Source organism: Lissotriton vulgaris, unplaced genomic scaffold (genome assembly GCF_964263255.1).
Source record: "Lissotriton vulgaris unplaced genomic scaffold, aLisVul1.2 SCAFFOLD_1376, whole genome shotgun sequence".
NCBI classification, from domain to species: Eukaryota; Metazoa; Chordata; class Amphibia; order Caudata; family Salamandridae; genus Lissotriton; species Lissotriton vulgaris.
The window spans coordinates 98,138-112,014 of record NW_028254681.1 but is presented as its reverse complement, the minus strand read 5'-3'; the positions used below and the strand labels follow the sequence as shown (position 1 = coordinate 112,014).

General features: G+C 48.5%; 1 protein-coding gene across 2 annotated transcripts in view; it reads left to right on the top strand.

The window, feature by feature from the left end:
- LOC147659463 (arrestin domain-containing protein 2-like) overlaps positions 1 to 13,877 on the top strand; it is a 99,500-nt gene that overhangs the window by 82,853 nt on the left and 2,770 nt on the right. The window contains exons 1-7 of one of the 2 annotated variants that reach the window (XM_086951734.1): positions 222 to 661; positions 10,074 to 10,140; positions 10,768 to 10,915; positions 11,423 to 11,525; positions 12,065 to 12,321; positions 12,858 to 13,020; positions 13,587 to 13,738. In XM_086951734.1, the coding sequence (XP_086807860.1) occupies positions 388 to 661; positions 10,074 to 10,140; positions 10,768 to 10,915; positions 11,423 to 11,525; positions 12,065 to 12,321; positions 12,858 to 13,020; positions 13,587 to 13,738 (1,164 nt within the window). In that variant the 5' untranslated portion in view covers positions 222 to 387. Of the gene's footprint in view, positions 1 to 221; positions 662 to 10,073; positions 10,141 to 10,767; positions 10,916 to 11,422; positions 11,526 to 12,064; positions 12,322 to 12,857; positions 13,021 to 13,586; positions 13,739 to 13,877 lie in introns of those variants that run through there. The other variant, XM_086951735.1, reaches the window with a different exon arrangement.

Here is a 13,877-nt window from a genome sequence, read left to right as displayed (position 1 = left end):
CCAGGTCTATGAGATCTGAAGCGTCCCTCCCGAGAGGGGATCCGGGAATACACCGGACTCGACGAACCTGGGAACCCCCCAGCCTGCGGCCCCGCCCAGACGCCGCTCATTGGTGGAAGAGCTCTGGCCAGTGCTTGGCATCCCTCCTCCGCGGGTGGCCCCGCCCCCCTGCTGTCACTGCCCCCCCTTCTCTATATAAGCTGCCCCAGCCTCTCAGCGCTGCTCCTCATAGGAAACTTTATTCGAGCGCTCAGAACTTAGTGACTTCTAGGCGCAGCCGGGCATCTCTTGGTGGCTCTACCCCCACAGGGCAGCCCTCCTTTCACCCTCTCTTATTGCCTCATTTCCACCCTCGAGCCTGATCCCGGCGCCGCCGCCGACGCAGCTATGATCTTCGACAAGGTGAAGCGGTTCCTGCTGACCCTGGACTGCCCGGAGCCGGGCTCCCCGCCCGTCTTCAGCGGCGGGGACACCGTGACGGGCCGGGTGCTGCTTGAGCTGGATGCCGAGGCCAAGGTGGAGTCCATCAAACTGCACGCCCAGGGCCTGGCCCGGGTGCACTGGACCGAGTCCCGGAGCGCCGGCTCCAGCACCACCTACACCCAGAACTACTGCGACGAGGTGGGCTACCTGGAGCTCCGGGAGGGCCTGCTGCAGACAGGTGAGCCCAGCTAGCGCCTAGAAGCCGATCTGTCTGCAGCGCTATGCTGCTCAAGTTTCACTTTGTGTTGAAGTAAACTGTGCAGTTGCAAAGTCTCTTACCCAAAGCACTTAGAGAAAGCGAAACTAGACGTGTTGCATAAAAACAACGTGCAGCTGTATTTACCCTCATTCATCTGTTCATCCAGCTGCAGGCAGGGGGTGGGAAGGGGGTATATGTGCAGGGGTCAGAAGTGCATAGACGTGTTTCACTTTGTGGTATTGTGCTGTTCATTCATCTGTTCATCCTGGTGCGACCCGGGGTTTTAACTTCTTTTATGCATGAAGCGCCTAAAGGCGATTCAGTTCGAAGCGCTATGAAGCATACGTATGTTGTCTGTTCATCCACCCGCAGACTGGGCTCTGCGTAAAGGGAAGAAGCAGCGTGCAGTCCAGTTTCTTTCAACTAATCGGTGCCTAGAAGGCGTCCAGTCCACATTGAGGCGCTTCATACGTGTCTTCAAGTATTCGTTCATTCTGCTTACACAGATGAGAAGCTGAAATCGCACTTTTCTTATCTGAAGAGGGAGGTAGCTGTCTCCGTGGGGGGTAGGGGGGCCAGGACTGTGACCTGTAGCGCCACGGTGATGACAGTGCACTGCGTCTGTGCAACGCACCTAGAAAAGCTCAACTTCGCCTCACTTCTCGTCCCATCAACTAGCTCAGTGGGTTAATGCATTCACTGCAGAGAGGCGTGTACAACTTGCTGGTCGCAGTTTTGACTTTTAAGGTTAACTCGACATTTCATCCTTTAAAAGTCGATGAAATCGGTATCCATTCTTCGAGGGCTGGTGGCAGTAGTTACAGCGCAGCGAAGCCATACAGTGTGGCCAGGTTACTGTACGAGAGCAGCATTTATTAAACTACTGGGGCGGGGTCTATTCTGCAGTGCGCTGTCCCTTTATGTTGAGTACTTTACTCACGTTTGTAAAGCGCCAACCACCCTTGTCTAGGCACTTTGAGCACATGTTCTATTCGGGCGCCCTCCCCTTCAGATCTGGGAAGCCATCACACTGCAGATAGTTCGGTTGACAGGGCGTGTTTGGTTTTCTGTGATTGCAGCGTTTGTTCCTTGTTTAGACTGGGTGGACAGCGTGGGGCCTTTCAGTTCAGTTAACGTCACCAGAACCCGTTCGTTTTAGATTCCGAGGTGTCCTTTCAATATTAATAACTCCTTCCCGGAGCAACACAGCGTTGCGCAGAACATTTTTGTTGTAGCCGAGGCTTCCAAGCGTCAGGGTTTGTACATCGAACAGCTGCTGTGCGAGGCCGGTCGAGGCCAGATTTCATAAACAGGATGTGGTGGGCGGGGCCAGGGGCAGTGGTGGGCGGGGCCAGGGGCACTGCTGGACAGCACGCTTTGCAGTTTCATATTTTTTTTATATTTACTTCTTGAAGCGCCATGAGATAAACTTGCCAGACCCCTTGCATGTTTTCTTTGGTGAAACGATTAACTGGCCACAGCCGGTTTGGGGGTACCCGTGGTCTCTGCAGGGGGCACTGAACCCCAGCCCAGCTGCCGTGTTTGGCCCTCTGAATCGGACAGCCGTGCTACAGTTGTTTCTGTTCGACTGCACACAGCTGGCTGGCAGAATCTGCTCTTTCGATGTAAACATGCATTTTCTAAAGAGGACTTTGAGACTCTGGAGGTTTTAAGGGTTCTGGATTTGGGAAGATCATGAAACTGGCTTCCCCAAGATCACACAGTTTGGTCAAGTGGCGCTTCCGAAGTCTGACCAGGTATCGCCTGGTTTCACAGCCAACATGTATCCAAAGGTCACAGCTTTCCCCTGCTTCTCTCGCGAGGCTTGTTTACCCAGACACGCGGCCTGTCCTCGCCTGCACCCCCAGACGCCCCCCGTCTTGGCGCATGCGACTGTCACATGCGAGCGGCCTCGCGTTCTTTCACACGGTCACCGGCTTCTATTTCGGGAGCGTTAAGTGCAGTGGCGGCTGGTGACATTTGAAAGTGGTAGGGCGTAAAATTATTGTCATACTGCACCGCAGCGACCTAGCGTAGGGAGACGTGAACAACCTACAGGGGGTTCTCTCCCAAGGAAAGAAGCTGTGCGCAAAATTTGATGCTCCGGCACTTGATGTCTCAGCGATGGCCCCAGGAGCAATCCGACAAAGTCACAAAGGGAGGGTAGTATGAATCCCCAAGGAACAACCGGCTCAGGAGTGAAAACATGCTGTTTCAAAAGGGCTCGGGACGACTAACAGGGAGGGAAAAATCTACATGAACCAGGCTCAGGCGGCCTGGATGGTGACCAGACTCGCCGGTACACATCGGTGACTGGCAGAGTCCAGACCGCCACAGGTAAGAAATTGGCCACGTTTGGTAAACTCCACCCCAGCTCATAACCGTGCTTTTGCAGGGGCTGGAAAACGCTATCATAATCATAACTGAGGCCCAAAAGACACCAAGGTCTTAACAAAAGTGTAAAAACAAGCCAACCCCGGACCTCAACCATCACTGCGCCTCTCCCTGCCACCCACCCCATTCGGACAATCCTCTGTTGATGTAGTGCAGCTGTGTCTGCTCTCACAAAACACACATTTAAAAAAAACACTTGCAATAAAGTTTCATGTTTGCGGTTAAAATTCATTTTCATGTACTGGTAAGCTCACAACAAAGGTGAACTTTGCAATCGTGAGTTTAGAATTGCAGCCCAGTTCAAGGAAGAGCAGACCAACGAGCGTCTTGCTGTAGAGGAGAGATAACCTACAAAGTCAGTCCAGTTTATCATTTGAATGTTCCCTGCTCTGCGTGCGCAGTTGGCGACCTCCCTGGGGGCATGGTGGTAGCATTCAAAAAACAGAAGTATGCATGCATGTTTAGAACTTTCCAGGGGCTAAGGCACACTTAAAATGAATAGGAATGCAATGGCTTCTATACAGGGCCACTGGAATTATGCAGCGAAGAAAGATCAATTTTAACAATGGGGTTGACTAAACTTTGCAAAAAGAAAATGTAAATTATGAAGCACACTGCTGCACACACTATATAAGTATTACTTCACTCTTGTGACATTGCAATGCACATTAATACTATCTGGCCAAATATCTCACCTCATTACTACCAACTTAACGTAAATACAGCCATCAGCAACTCAAATGTGACCACTTAATTTTTGCAAAAAATGCATGTCTCTGCGCACCACCACCTGTGCTATCTTTTTACTAACTTCAGTCGTTTGAGCTTCAATTATTTTTTGGAAATCTGCAAATTATGCAACAACTGGTAGATAAAATCCATAATGATGTGGAATACGGAGCTGGCACGAAATCGATTGTCTCCAGCGGCTCTCGCTATTGTGAAATTCAGAGATGTACTAATAGACTAGCGAAAGGCCAGAAGGAGTCGAGTTGAGCGAGTGAGTGCCAGATTCAGCCACAGCAGAATTGCATTTAGGCAGTAAATACGGATAGATGGCAGAGGTTTGTAAAGCATGGCAATCTGAATCTACAAAACATACATGTGGCAAAGACATTTGGAGCAAGAAACGCTGCACCTGCCATTGAGACCCAACCATTGTTGCAGTGAAACTGAAAGTTTTTTCTGTTAGAAGTCAAACATTACCTCACATAAGTCAAGCCTGCGGCTGCGGGCTAACGTTTTAGAGAGAAGATACACAGAGGTTTTTTTAGGCACACGAGGACACGCTGCTTAAGCGGCCTTAGACTTAAAAGCAACAAGAATGCACAAAACGTCAGAAAACCACAAGAAAACATGGTTTTCTGACGTTTCTCACTGCCTGCGCATGGTGACATAAAGTATAATTTCTACTCTCGCCCAGCAGCCACCACAATTCTTAACTTACAAACCGTTTGTAAATTAAGAATTGCAGTGGCTGCTGGGCGAGTGTAGAAATTATACTTTATGTCACCATGGGCAGGCCGTGAGAAACGCGCCTGAGTCAAAAATACACACCTGACAGACATAGATACGCATCCCAAGAAACGCACGTTAAATTAAATGTGGGAAGTAATAAGTGCACCGCCTGCTGAAGCTTTCGCCCCTCCAAACGTCCTCCATAACACACATTCTACGATACTTATGCACATTGTTGTAAATTGACTGCGCATCTCAGTCAGTGGCGGCTGGTGACATTTGAAAGTGGTAGGGCGTAAAATTATTGTCATACTGCACCGCAGCGACCTAGCGTAGGGAGACGTGAACAACCTACAGGGGGTTCTCTCCCAAGGAAAGAAGCTGTGCGCAAAATTTGATGCTCCGGCACTTGATGTCTCAGCGATGGCCCCAGGAGCAATCCGACAAAGTCACAAAGGGAGGGTAGTATGAATCCCCAAGGAACAACCGGCTCAGGAGTGAAAACATGCTGTTTCAAAAGGGCTCGGGACGACTAACAGGGAGGGAAAAATCTACATGAACCAGGCTCAGGCGGCCTGGATGGTGACCAGACTCGCCGGTACACATCGGTGACTGGCAGAGTCCAGACCGCCACAGGTAAGAAATTGGCCACGTTTGGTAAACTCCACCCCAGCTCATAACCGTGCTTTTGCAGGGGCTGGAAAACGCTATCATAATCATAACTGAGGCCCAAAAGACACCAAGGTCTTAACAAAAGTGTAAAAACAAGCCAACCCCGGACCTCAACCATCACTGCGCCTCTCCCTGCCACCCACCCCATTCGGACAATCCTCTGTTGATGTAGTGCAGCTGTGTCTGCTCTCACAAAACACACATTTAAAAAAAACACTTGCAATAAAGTTTCATGTTTGCGGTTAAAATTCATTTTCATGTACTGGTAAGCTCACAACAAAGGTGAACTTTGCAATCGTGAGTTTAGAATTGCAGCCCAGTTCAAGGAAGAGCAGACCAACGAGCGTCTTGCTGTAGAGGAGAGATAACCTACAAAGTCAGTCCAGTTTATCATTTGAATGTTCCCTGCTCTGCGTGCGCAGTTGGCGACCTCCCTGGGGGCATGGTGGTAGCATTCAAAAAACAGAAGTATGCATGCATGTTTAGAACTTTCCAGGGGCTAAGGCACACTTAAAATGAATAGGAATGCAATGGCTTCTATACAGGGCCACTGGAATTATGCAGCGAAGAAAGATCAATTTTAACAATGGGGTTGACTAAACTTTGCAAAAAGAAAATGTAAATTATGAAGCACACTGCTGCACACACTATATAAGTATTACTTCACTCTTGTGACATTGCAATGCACATTAATACTATCTGGCCAAATATCTCACCTCATTACTACCAACTTAACGTAAATACAGCCATCAGCAACTCAAATGTGACCACTTAATTTTTGCAAAAAATGCATGTCTCTGCGCACCACCACCTGTGCTATCTTTTTACTAACTTCAGTCGTTTGAGCTTCAATTATTTTTTGGAAATCTGCAAATTATGCAACAACTGGTAGATAAAATCCATAATGATGTGGAATACGGAGCTGGCACGAAATCGATTGTCTCCAGCGGCTCTCGCTATTGTGAAATTCAGAGATGTACTAATAGACTAGCGAAAGGCCAGAAGGAGTCGAGTTGAGCGAGTGAGTGCCAGATTCAGCCACAGCAGAATTGCATTTAGGCAGTAAATACGGATAGATGGCAGAGGTTTGTAAAGCATGGCAATCTGAATCTACAAAACATACATGTGGCAAAGACATTTGGAGCAAGAAACGCTGCACCTGCCATTGAGACCCAACCATTGTTGCAGTGAAACTGAAAGTTTTTTCTGTTAGAAGTCAAACATTACCTCACATAAGTCAAGCCTGCGGCTGCGGGCTAACGTTTTAGAGAGAAGATACACAGAGGTTTTTTTAGGCACACGAGGACACGCTGCTTAAGCGGCCTTAGACTTAAAAGCAACAAGAATGCACAAAACGTCAGAAAACCACAAGAAAACATGGTTTTCTGACGTTTCTCACTGCCTGCGCATGGTGACATAAAGTATAATTTCTACTCTCGCCCAGCAGCCACCACAATTCTTAACTTACAAACCGTTTGTAAATTAAGAATTGCAGTGGCTGCTGGGCGAGTGTAGAAATTATACTTTATGTCACCATGGGCAGGCCGTGAGAAACGCGCCTGAGTCAAAAATACACACCTGACAGACATAGATACGCATCCCAAGAAACGCACGTTAAATTAAATGTGGGAAGTAATAAGTGCACCGCCTGCTGAAGCTTTCGCCCCTCCAAACGTCCTCCATAACACACATTCTACGATACTTATGCACATTGTTGTAAATTGACTGCGCATCTCAGTGGTATTGGAATTCGTGTGGGTGACATAGAGGCTTTCAAAACCATGGTTGGTGGCACTTGAAACGGAGGAGCCAGCAAATCTTTTTCCCCTTCCTGCTTCTTTTGACCCTTACGCTGTACCCCTCCTCGTGTAATTAAAGTGATTAAAAAAGCAGACCCACATGCAGTCACGGACGGCATTACGAGCGTGGGGGGGGGTAAATAACTTAAACTTACCTTGGCTTCTTAAGTCCAGACTCCCGCCATCGCTGCATTTGAATTCCTCTGGGCTCGTCGTCATCAGGAAGGCGGCAGGCAGCCTCCCTCCCCTCCACGGCAGCCAGCGCTCTGATTGGTGCGGCCGGCAGCCCTACCTACGTCATTTCTCTCTGAATGCTGCAGCACAGCAGCATACAGAGAGACAGGGAGAGTGGGAGGGGTTACTCGAGGGCTGGGGGGAGCGGCTTGCCTACTGTGTTAATACTGTCTGTTTGGGTAGCCTCTCAGGCTGTCCAAACAGACAGTATTACCAACAGTTGGCAAGCCGCTCCCCCCTGCCCTCGAGTAACCCCTCCCACTCTCAACGAGGAACTTGACTTCTGCTTTCTTTCCGTGCGAGAAGGCAGAAACAAATGGTAGTTATTACGGTAATAACTACCATTTGTTTCTGCCTTCTCGCACGGCGAGAAAGCAGTGGGGCGGCGCCCAAACGCCCCCATAGAGCAGCCGCCACTGATCTCAGTGGTATTGGAATTCGTGTGGGTGACATAGAGGCTTTCAAAACCATGGTTGGTGGCACTTGAAACGGAGGAGCCAGCAAATCTTTTTCCCCTTCCTGCTTCTTTTGACCCTTACGCTGTACCCCTCCTCGTGTAATTAAAGTGATTAAAAAAGCAGACCCACATGCAGTCACGGACGGCATTACGAGCGTGGGGGGGGGTAAATAACTTAAACTTACCTTGGCTTCTTAAGTCCAGACTCCCGCCATCGCTGCATTTGAATTCCTCTGGGCTCGTCGTCATCAGGAAGGCGGCAGGCAGCCTCCCTCCCCTCCACGGCAGCCAGCGCTCTGATTGGTGCGGCCGGCAGCCCTACCTACGTCATTTCTCTCTGAATGCTGCAGCACAGCAGCATACAGAGAGACAGGGAGAGTGGGAGGGGTTACTCGAGGGCTGGGGGGAGCGGCTTGCCTACTGTGTTAATACTGTCTGTTTGGGTAGCCTCTCAGGCTGTCCAAACAGACAGTATTACCAACAGTTGGCAAGCCGCTCCCCCCTGCCCTCGAGTAACCCCTCCCACTCTCAACGAGGAACTTGACTTCTGCTTTCTTTCCGTGCGAGAAGGCAGAAACAAATGGTAGTTATTACGGTAATAACTACCATTTGTTTCTGCCTTCTCGCACGGCGAGAAAGCAGTGGGGCGGCGCCCAAACGCCCCCATAGAGCAGCCGCCACTGGTTAAGTGGCGCTAACACCCCTAAACATAAGACGCCCAGGCTGAGCGTAAGAAACGGGGGCAGGGAAGGGTCACGCTGGGATCGGCATTTGTGCGGCGAGGTCCTGGCCCCAGTCCATGGTGGAAGAAACACGGAGAGGGGGCAGCTGTCACGTGAGGATTCTCAAGGTTTGATGGGAGGTTGACGGGGCTGGGGCAGAGTCATGTACAGACTGGCACGAGCTCCAGTTATATATGGTGCTTAGAAACCATGCTTGTGGCACAAAGAGCTGGTCCTAGCAACCTTTGACCAAACCGCATGCTTGATGGAGAATGTGGGTTTTGCCACATTTTCCGCATGAATATTTTTAATCACTTTTGTAGAGACATTTCTTTAATTGCATGGGCAAGGGTGCCTCAAAACACGAGACTGCAAGCAGTGGGCAACTGTACTCCCCTCCAGAACGAAACAAATGGCTATGCCCTTCAGCACGTGTCTGTGCACGTAACACGCACACAGGCGCATACAGGGGTATATCCAAGACCAGCCAATATCAGGTATAAACCATAAACTGGGTCAAAGTAGCATCTGTTATTTACAGCGCTTAGAAACAGCACAATTGTGGTATATAGTGCCATACAAAACAAGGAGTTCTAATTATCTCTGAATGCATTGGTCTACTCCAAACGTACAGACCACTCTGCGAGATAACCAACCTTAACCATACCACAAACACCAGCCACCCACCAATCCCAGACCTGTAGCGTGCAAACTGGTGCATTAAAATGACAGGAAAACTATTCCTGTCTCTGTTGTTTACTGTCTCTGTTTACTCACTTTGCTTTTTTAAATATGCAAGTTACTCCGACGAAAGTAAGACTAACCCCGGATCATAAACAAGTTTCAGTGTTTTTTTATTGTGCTTTGGGATGTGGACTAGTCTTTTTAGCTATGTAAAGATTTTATCCTGTTTAATACTTATTCGAACATTGGGATGCTTGGAGCTGCATTGAAGACAGCGAAGGGCTCCGGGCCAATAATGGGTGGTATACGCCTCCTGCTCCAACATTCCCGTGTTTGCCTTTCTGTTTCTCCATTTTTATTTTAGAACATTCTAACTTCATTAGGTGGGATGTTTTAATGGCCAAATAGCCTTCCTGCCTCTGGCTACACTGGTTGTCAAGACCCTGCCCTCGTAGTAGGCCCAACTCGAGTTCAGGGCCTTTAACAACCATTATAGCCCTCGACAGTGCGCTACAACATGTCACACAATGAATGTACCTCGAGACTTGTTTCTATCAGAGTGGGCGTGGTTCATTTATTGCATCAATACGCCAAAGTTTTAAAGAAATGAGTTAGGTCTGTGTGGGGAGGTGGGAAGGGTGCCCAAGGGACTCCTAGTCTAAACTTCTTATTTCTGTTTTGCTTAAATTGATTTCTTCTGCACCTGCAACAAAACTGGCTCAGGTGCACTCCTGTCGCTTGTCAGAAAACCACATTTTTAAAAGGCACATGCCATGTCAGAAAACCGCATTTTTAAAAGCCCTGTGAGAAGCCAGACACTCGCTTTTAAAGGGCCTGTCGCATTTCCTCTTCTTCCTGTACTTGGGTGACTGACAGCTGAGCTCAGCAGAGCCGACCGTGAGACCGGAAGTGCTGCAGAAGCCTGCGCGTGCCCGCCCAGCTCTAACTGTGTTTTCTTGTTCTCCTCGCAGATAACGGGGCGCTGACGGTGCTGCCGGCCGGAAAACACGAGTTCCCCTTCAGCTTCCAGTTGCCAGAGTAAGTGTGCAATCCGTGTGCGTCATAGCGCCTGGTGAGAGAAGTCGAGGCGCATTGTGCAATGGATGTGACACAGGGCGAACACCCTCTGCTTGTATAGTGTGAAGTGCCTCGAAGAGTGAGCGCCCACAAATGTATTGTAATTGCATTTATATAGCGCTTACTACCCCTGACAAGGTGTTGAAGCGCTTTTTTAGCGGGTAGCATGCTACTCCGGGACCCATAGTGGATCAGTGTTGAATTAGTATAGTGAAACATGCAAGTACATTTAAGTGGGGGATAGGTGAGTCACTTATTTGGATTTGGAAGGATAGCCGAAGGATAGAAGAGGCAATGTCATGATTCAACAATTCATTCATTTTCAGTAAACGTGTCCGAATCAAGCGCGCAAAGGCGTAGTTGCCCGTAGACCCGCATCAGGTTCTGGATTGTGGTGTCTAAGCACTGCTTATTGTAGAATTTAAGGGAACAGAGGTTTGGAGAGAAGGCCGCGTGCCCAAGATAAAACGGTGTGTGGAAGTTGATGGCACCGAGTCAACAGTTTAGCAGATCTAATCTGTATTTGATTTGAGGTTGGCTATAGAAGCACATGATAAACCTATTTCTATCAATTTCTTGCCTGCGTAGGACCTTGGTGACGTCATTCGAAGGGAAGCACGGCAGCGTGCGGTACTGGGTGAAGGCCAAACTCCACCGGCCCTGGGCCACCGTCAAGAAGGCCAAAAAAGACTTCACCGTCATCGAACCTATTGACATCAACACGCCCGCCCTACTGGTGAGTCTGGGGGCGACCCCCTGGGTGGACCATCACTGAGGGAGGTGTAGGGAGGGGCAAATATCCTCCCATTTGTAACTAGACTTGCATAGTCGTTTCTCCTCGCTTCAATAGGGCGCAGTGTTTATTGATTTTGCTTTTAACCCCATCCATGCTGATGACGGCCTCCAGCCGTCATGCACAACGGTGCTCTTGTGCTAATGACGGCTGGGGGCCGTCATAAACCCGCCCACTCGCGATTCTGCCGCACAGGCCCAGAATCGCGGCCGCATGGAAGGGGTTAATATAACAATATTATGCTCATGAACTTGACTGTTGTAACCGATAGCTCACATCAAATTGGGTACAATCCAATTGGCAATGCGTAAAACCTAATTTTCGCATTGTTGGCTACTAAATCTGTTTCATAGGCCACTGAATATTTGCAACATTGTAAATGTAACTACTTTATTTAGTTCAATCTTTGCTAACTGGAGGGAAACTTAATGCACATGCTCTTCTCTCCAGGCCCCACAAGCGGGTACGAAGGAAAAGAACGCCCGCGCCTGGTACTGCAGCCTCGGACAGGTGTCCGTCACCACCAAGATCGACCGGAAAGGCTACACCCCAGGTAACCCGAGAGACATCACTGATTTCATTGAAGACTGCCTTGTTCTTTCTTATTAGACTAAGTGTCTCAAAACTTTTGACTCAGACCAGCCTTGTCCTTCGGGTCCGAGATTAGGTGGGCAATACCAAAATAACCTCTTAACTTATTTTATGAAATTTAATTTGTTGTCTTTCTGTTGCTTCCCTATTTTATGCTTTTCTAGTGTCAGGAAAATGTGTTAAGTGCTCTCAGTTTTGCAAACAACGAAACAGAGGTGTAATAAGGTCACACATTAACCAGGGACACACAAGTAGGTCAAGTGAGGGAAACATTTAGAATTTAAGTTTATTGGATTCACAACCAACAAGCTCTCACCAAGCCCCTAGTGCAAGCCTCCACATTCATGCTAACATCTCACTGCATGTGCCAGCTGTGCAGACTGCGCCCAGTGTCACATGACGGTCGTCAAAGCACTATAAAAGACAGCCACCAATGTTTAATAGCAAAACACAGCTGCTCTTGAAGGCCTGGAATCACCATAGCTTTTATTTCTCCTCCAGGTGAAGTAATTCCGATCTTTGCAGAAATCGATAATGCCACGTCCCGTGCTGTGGTGCCGAAGGCGGCCATTATCCAAACGCAAACCTTTATCGCACGGGGAACCATGAAGCAGAAGAAAACTGTGGTGGCCACCATGGCTGGGGACCCGGTGGGTGCTGGAAAGAGGGAGACGTGGCACGGAAGAGCACTGAAGGTCCCACCCCTTGGCCCGTCCATTACGCAGTGCCGAATCATCCGCGTCGAGTATACTTTAAAGGTGAGAGGTCGCCACTACATGGAGGATTTGGGAGAGGACCTTAATATGGGAATTCAAAGAAGGCTTAGCGTAACTGGCCTGTGAGGCTTTCGAAAGATGAACACAGCTGTGGTGCAAGGTTTTATTACATTTTTTATTTATGTTAGACCTCCAGCAAAAAATATATTTTGCCATTTGGTACTCCATTTCCTGTGACACTATGGGTGTTTTTAAGGTTGTTTGTTACAATCTGGCTCCATCTTGTGGCCATTTAAAGCAATACCATAGGCACCTTTTTCAAGAGGCCTTAATTAAGACAAATGCTACATGAATCTAATGTTGCACTCCCTTCACCAAACACAGAATTGTGCCAGGGTGTAGTAAGAGTTTATAGGAACACACCTAACATAAAACTCCGATGGTATGATAAAACCTTTGCTTGTTTCAATTGGTTGATATGAGATTTACAATTTTTTCAGATTTGATTATATTAATATGGCCTATTGAGTGTGTGGTGTCATTTTTATTCAAAGTCCTCCTTCCCTCTTGTGTCATAGATGTGCGTCGACATTCCCGGCACATCAAAGCTAATGCTGGAGCTTCCGCTGGTCATCGGGACGATCCCGTTGCATCCCTTCGGGAGCCGGACTTCCAGTGTCAGCAGCCAGTACAGCGTCAATCTAGACTGGCTGCGACTCACCATCCCGGAGCAGCCTGAGCGTAAGTATCCCATGGAATGGTCTGTAAATTTTCTGCTCTGTGAGATTTGTAGTTCCAACATGGAAGAGTGCTGTCTTCTGGGTGCAGTGGGGATCATTGAGGGTAACGAGATATCTGTAAAGCTATGAGCGCTGAGGGTAAGTGGGCAGTCTTGTGTTGTAGAACCTGGCAAGATATGGGGTGGATGATTGAGTACAAAAATTGATTCTTTCCGGAGAATATTCTGGGAGAAGCAACGCGTGACAATACAAGGCGTATCATGTGATTGAGGCCTTCCGGCTACCCCTACATTATCTTCCATGTCCATTGGTATCTCCTTTACGATAAACCAAAACCAGAAATCCTCCTTATTGTGGAGGTGAACTGGTCCATGGGAGAACTGAGTGTTACTGATGGTTGAGTGTATCCCAGGACCGGTAGTCGTCAGCAAGCCTGAGCCACTTGGTCTTTACCAGAAGGTTGCAGCAGATAGTCCGTGTAGGAAGTGCTGCTCTAGCGGGTGTCTGGTGTCCGCCCTGTGGAAGGTGAACCGCCTTGTCTAACTTATATATTTTTTTGTTTTTCAGCTCCTCCTGAATACTCCGCCATTGTGTCCGACGATGACTCCGAGCACAGGTTGTCCCCACCGCTCCCCAGTGACTTCGATGGCTTCCTGGAGGGCCCGTTCTATGCTTACATCCAAGAGTTTCGGAACCGCCCGCCGCCCCTGTACTCAGTGGTGAGTGACTCTCTCAAAATGGCTCTCATCAAGCGTAAAGGATAAATAAAATTGATCCATAAGGGCAGAAACGTGCTAAAATGAGTTTTTGAGGCCTGATTTCCCTACTTGGTCAAATTGTTTGATCCTGGGCAAATCA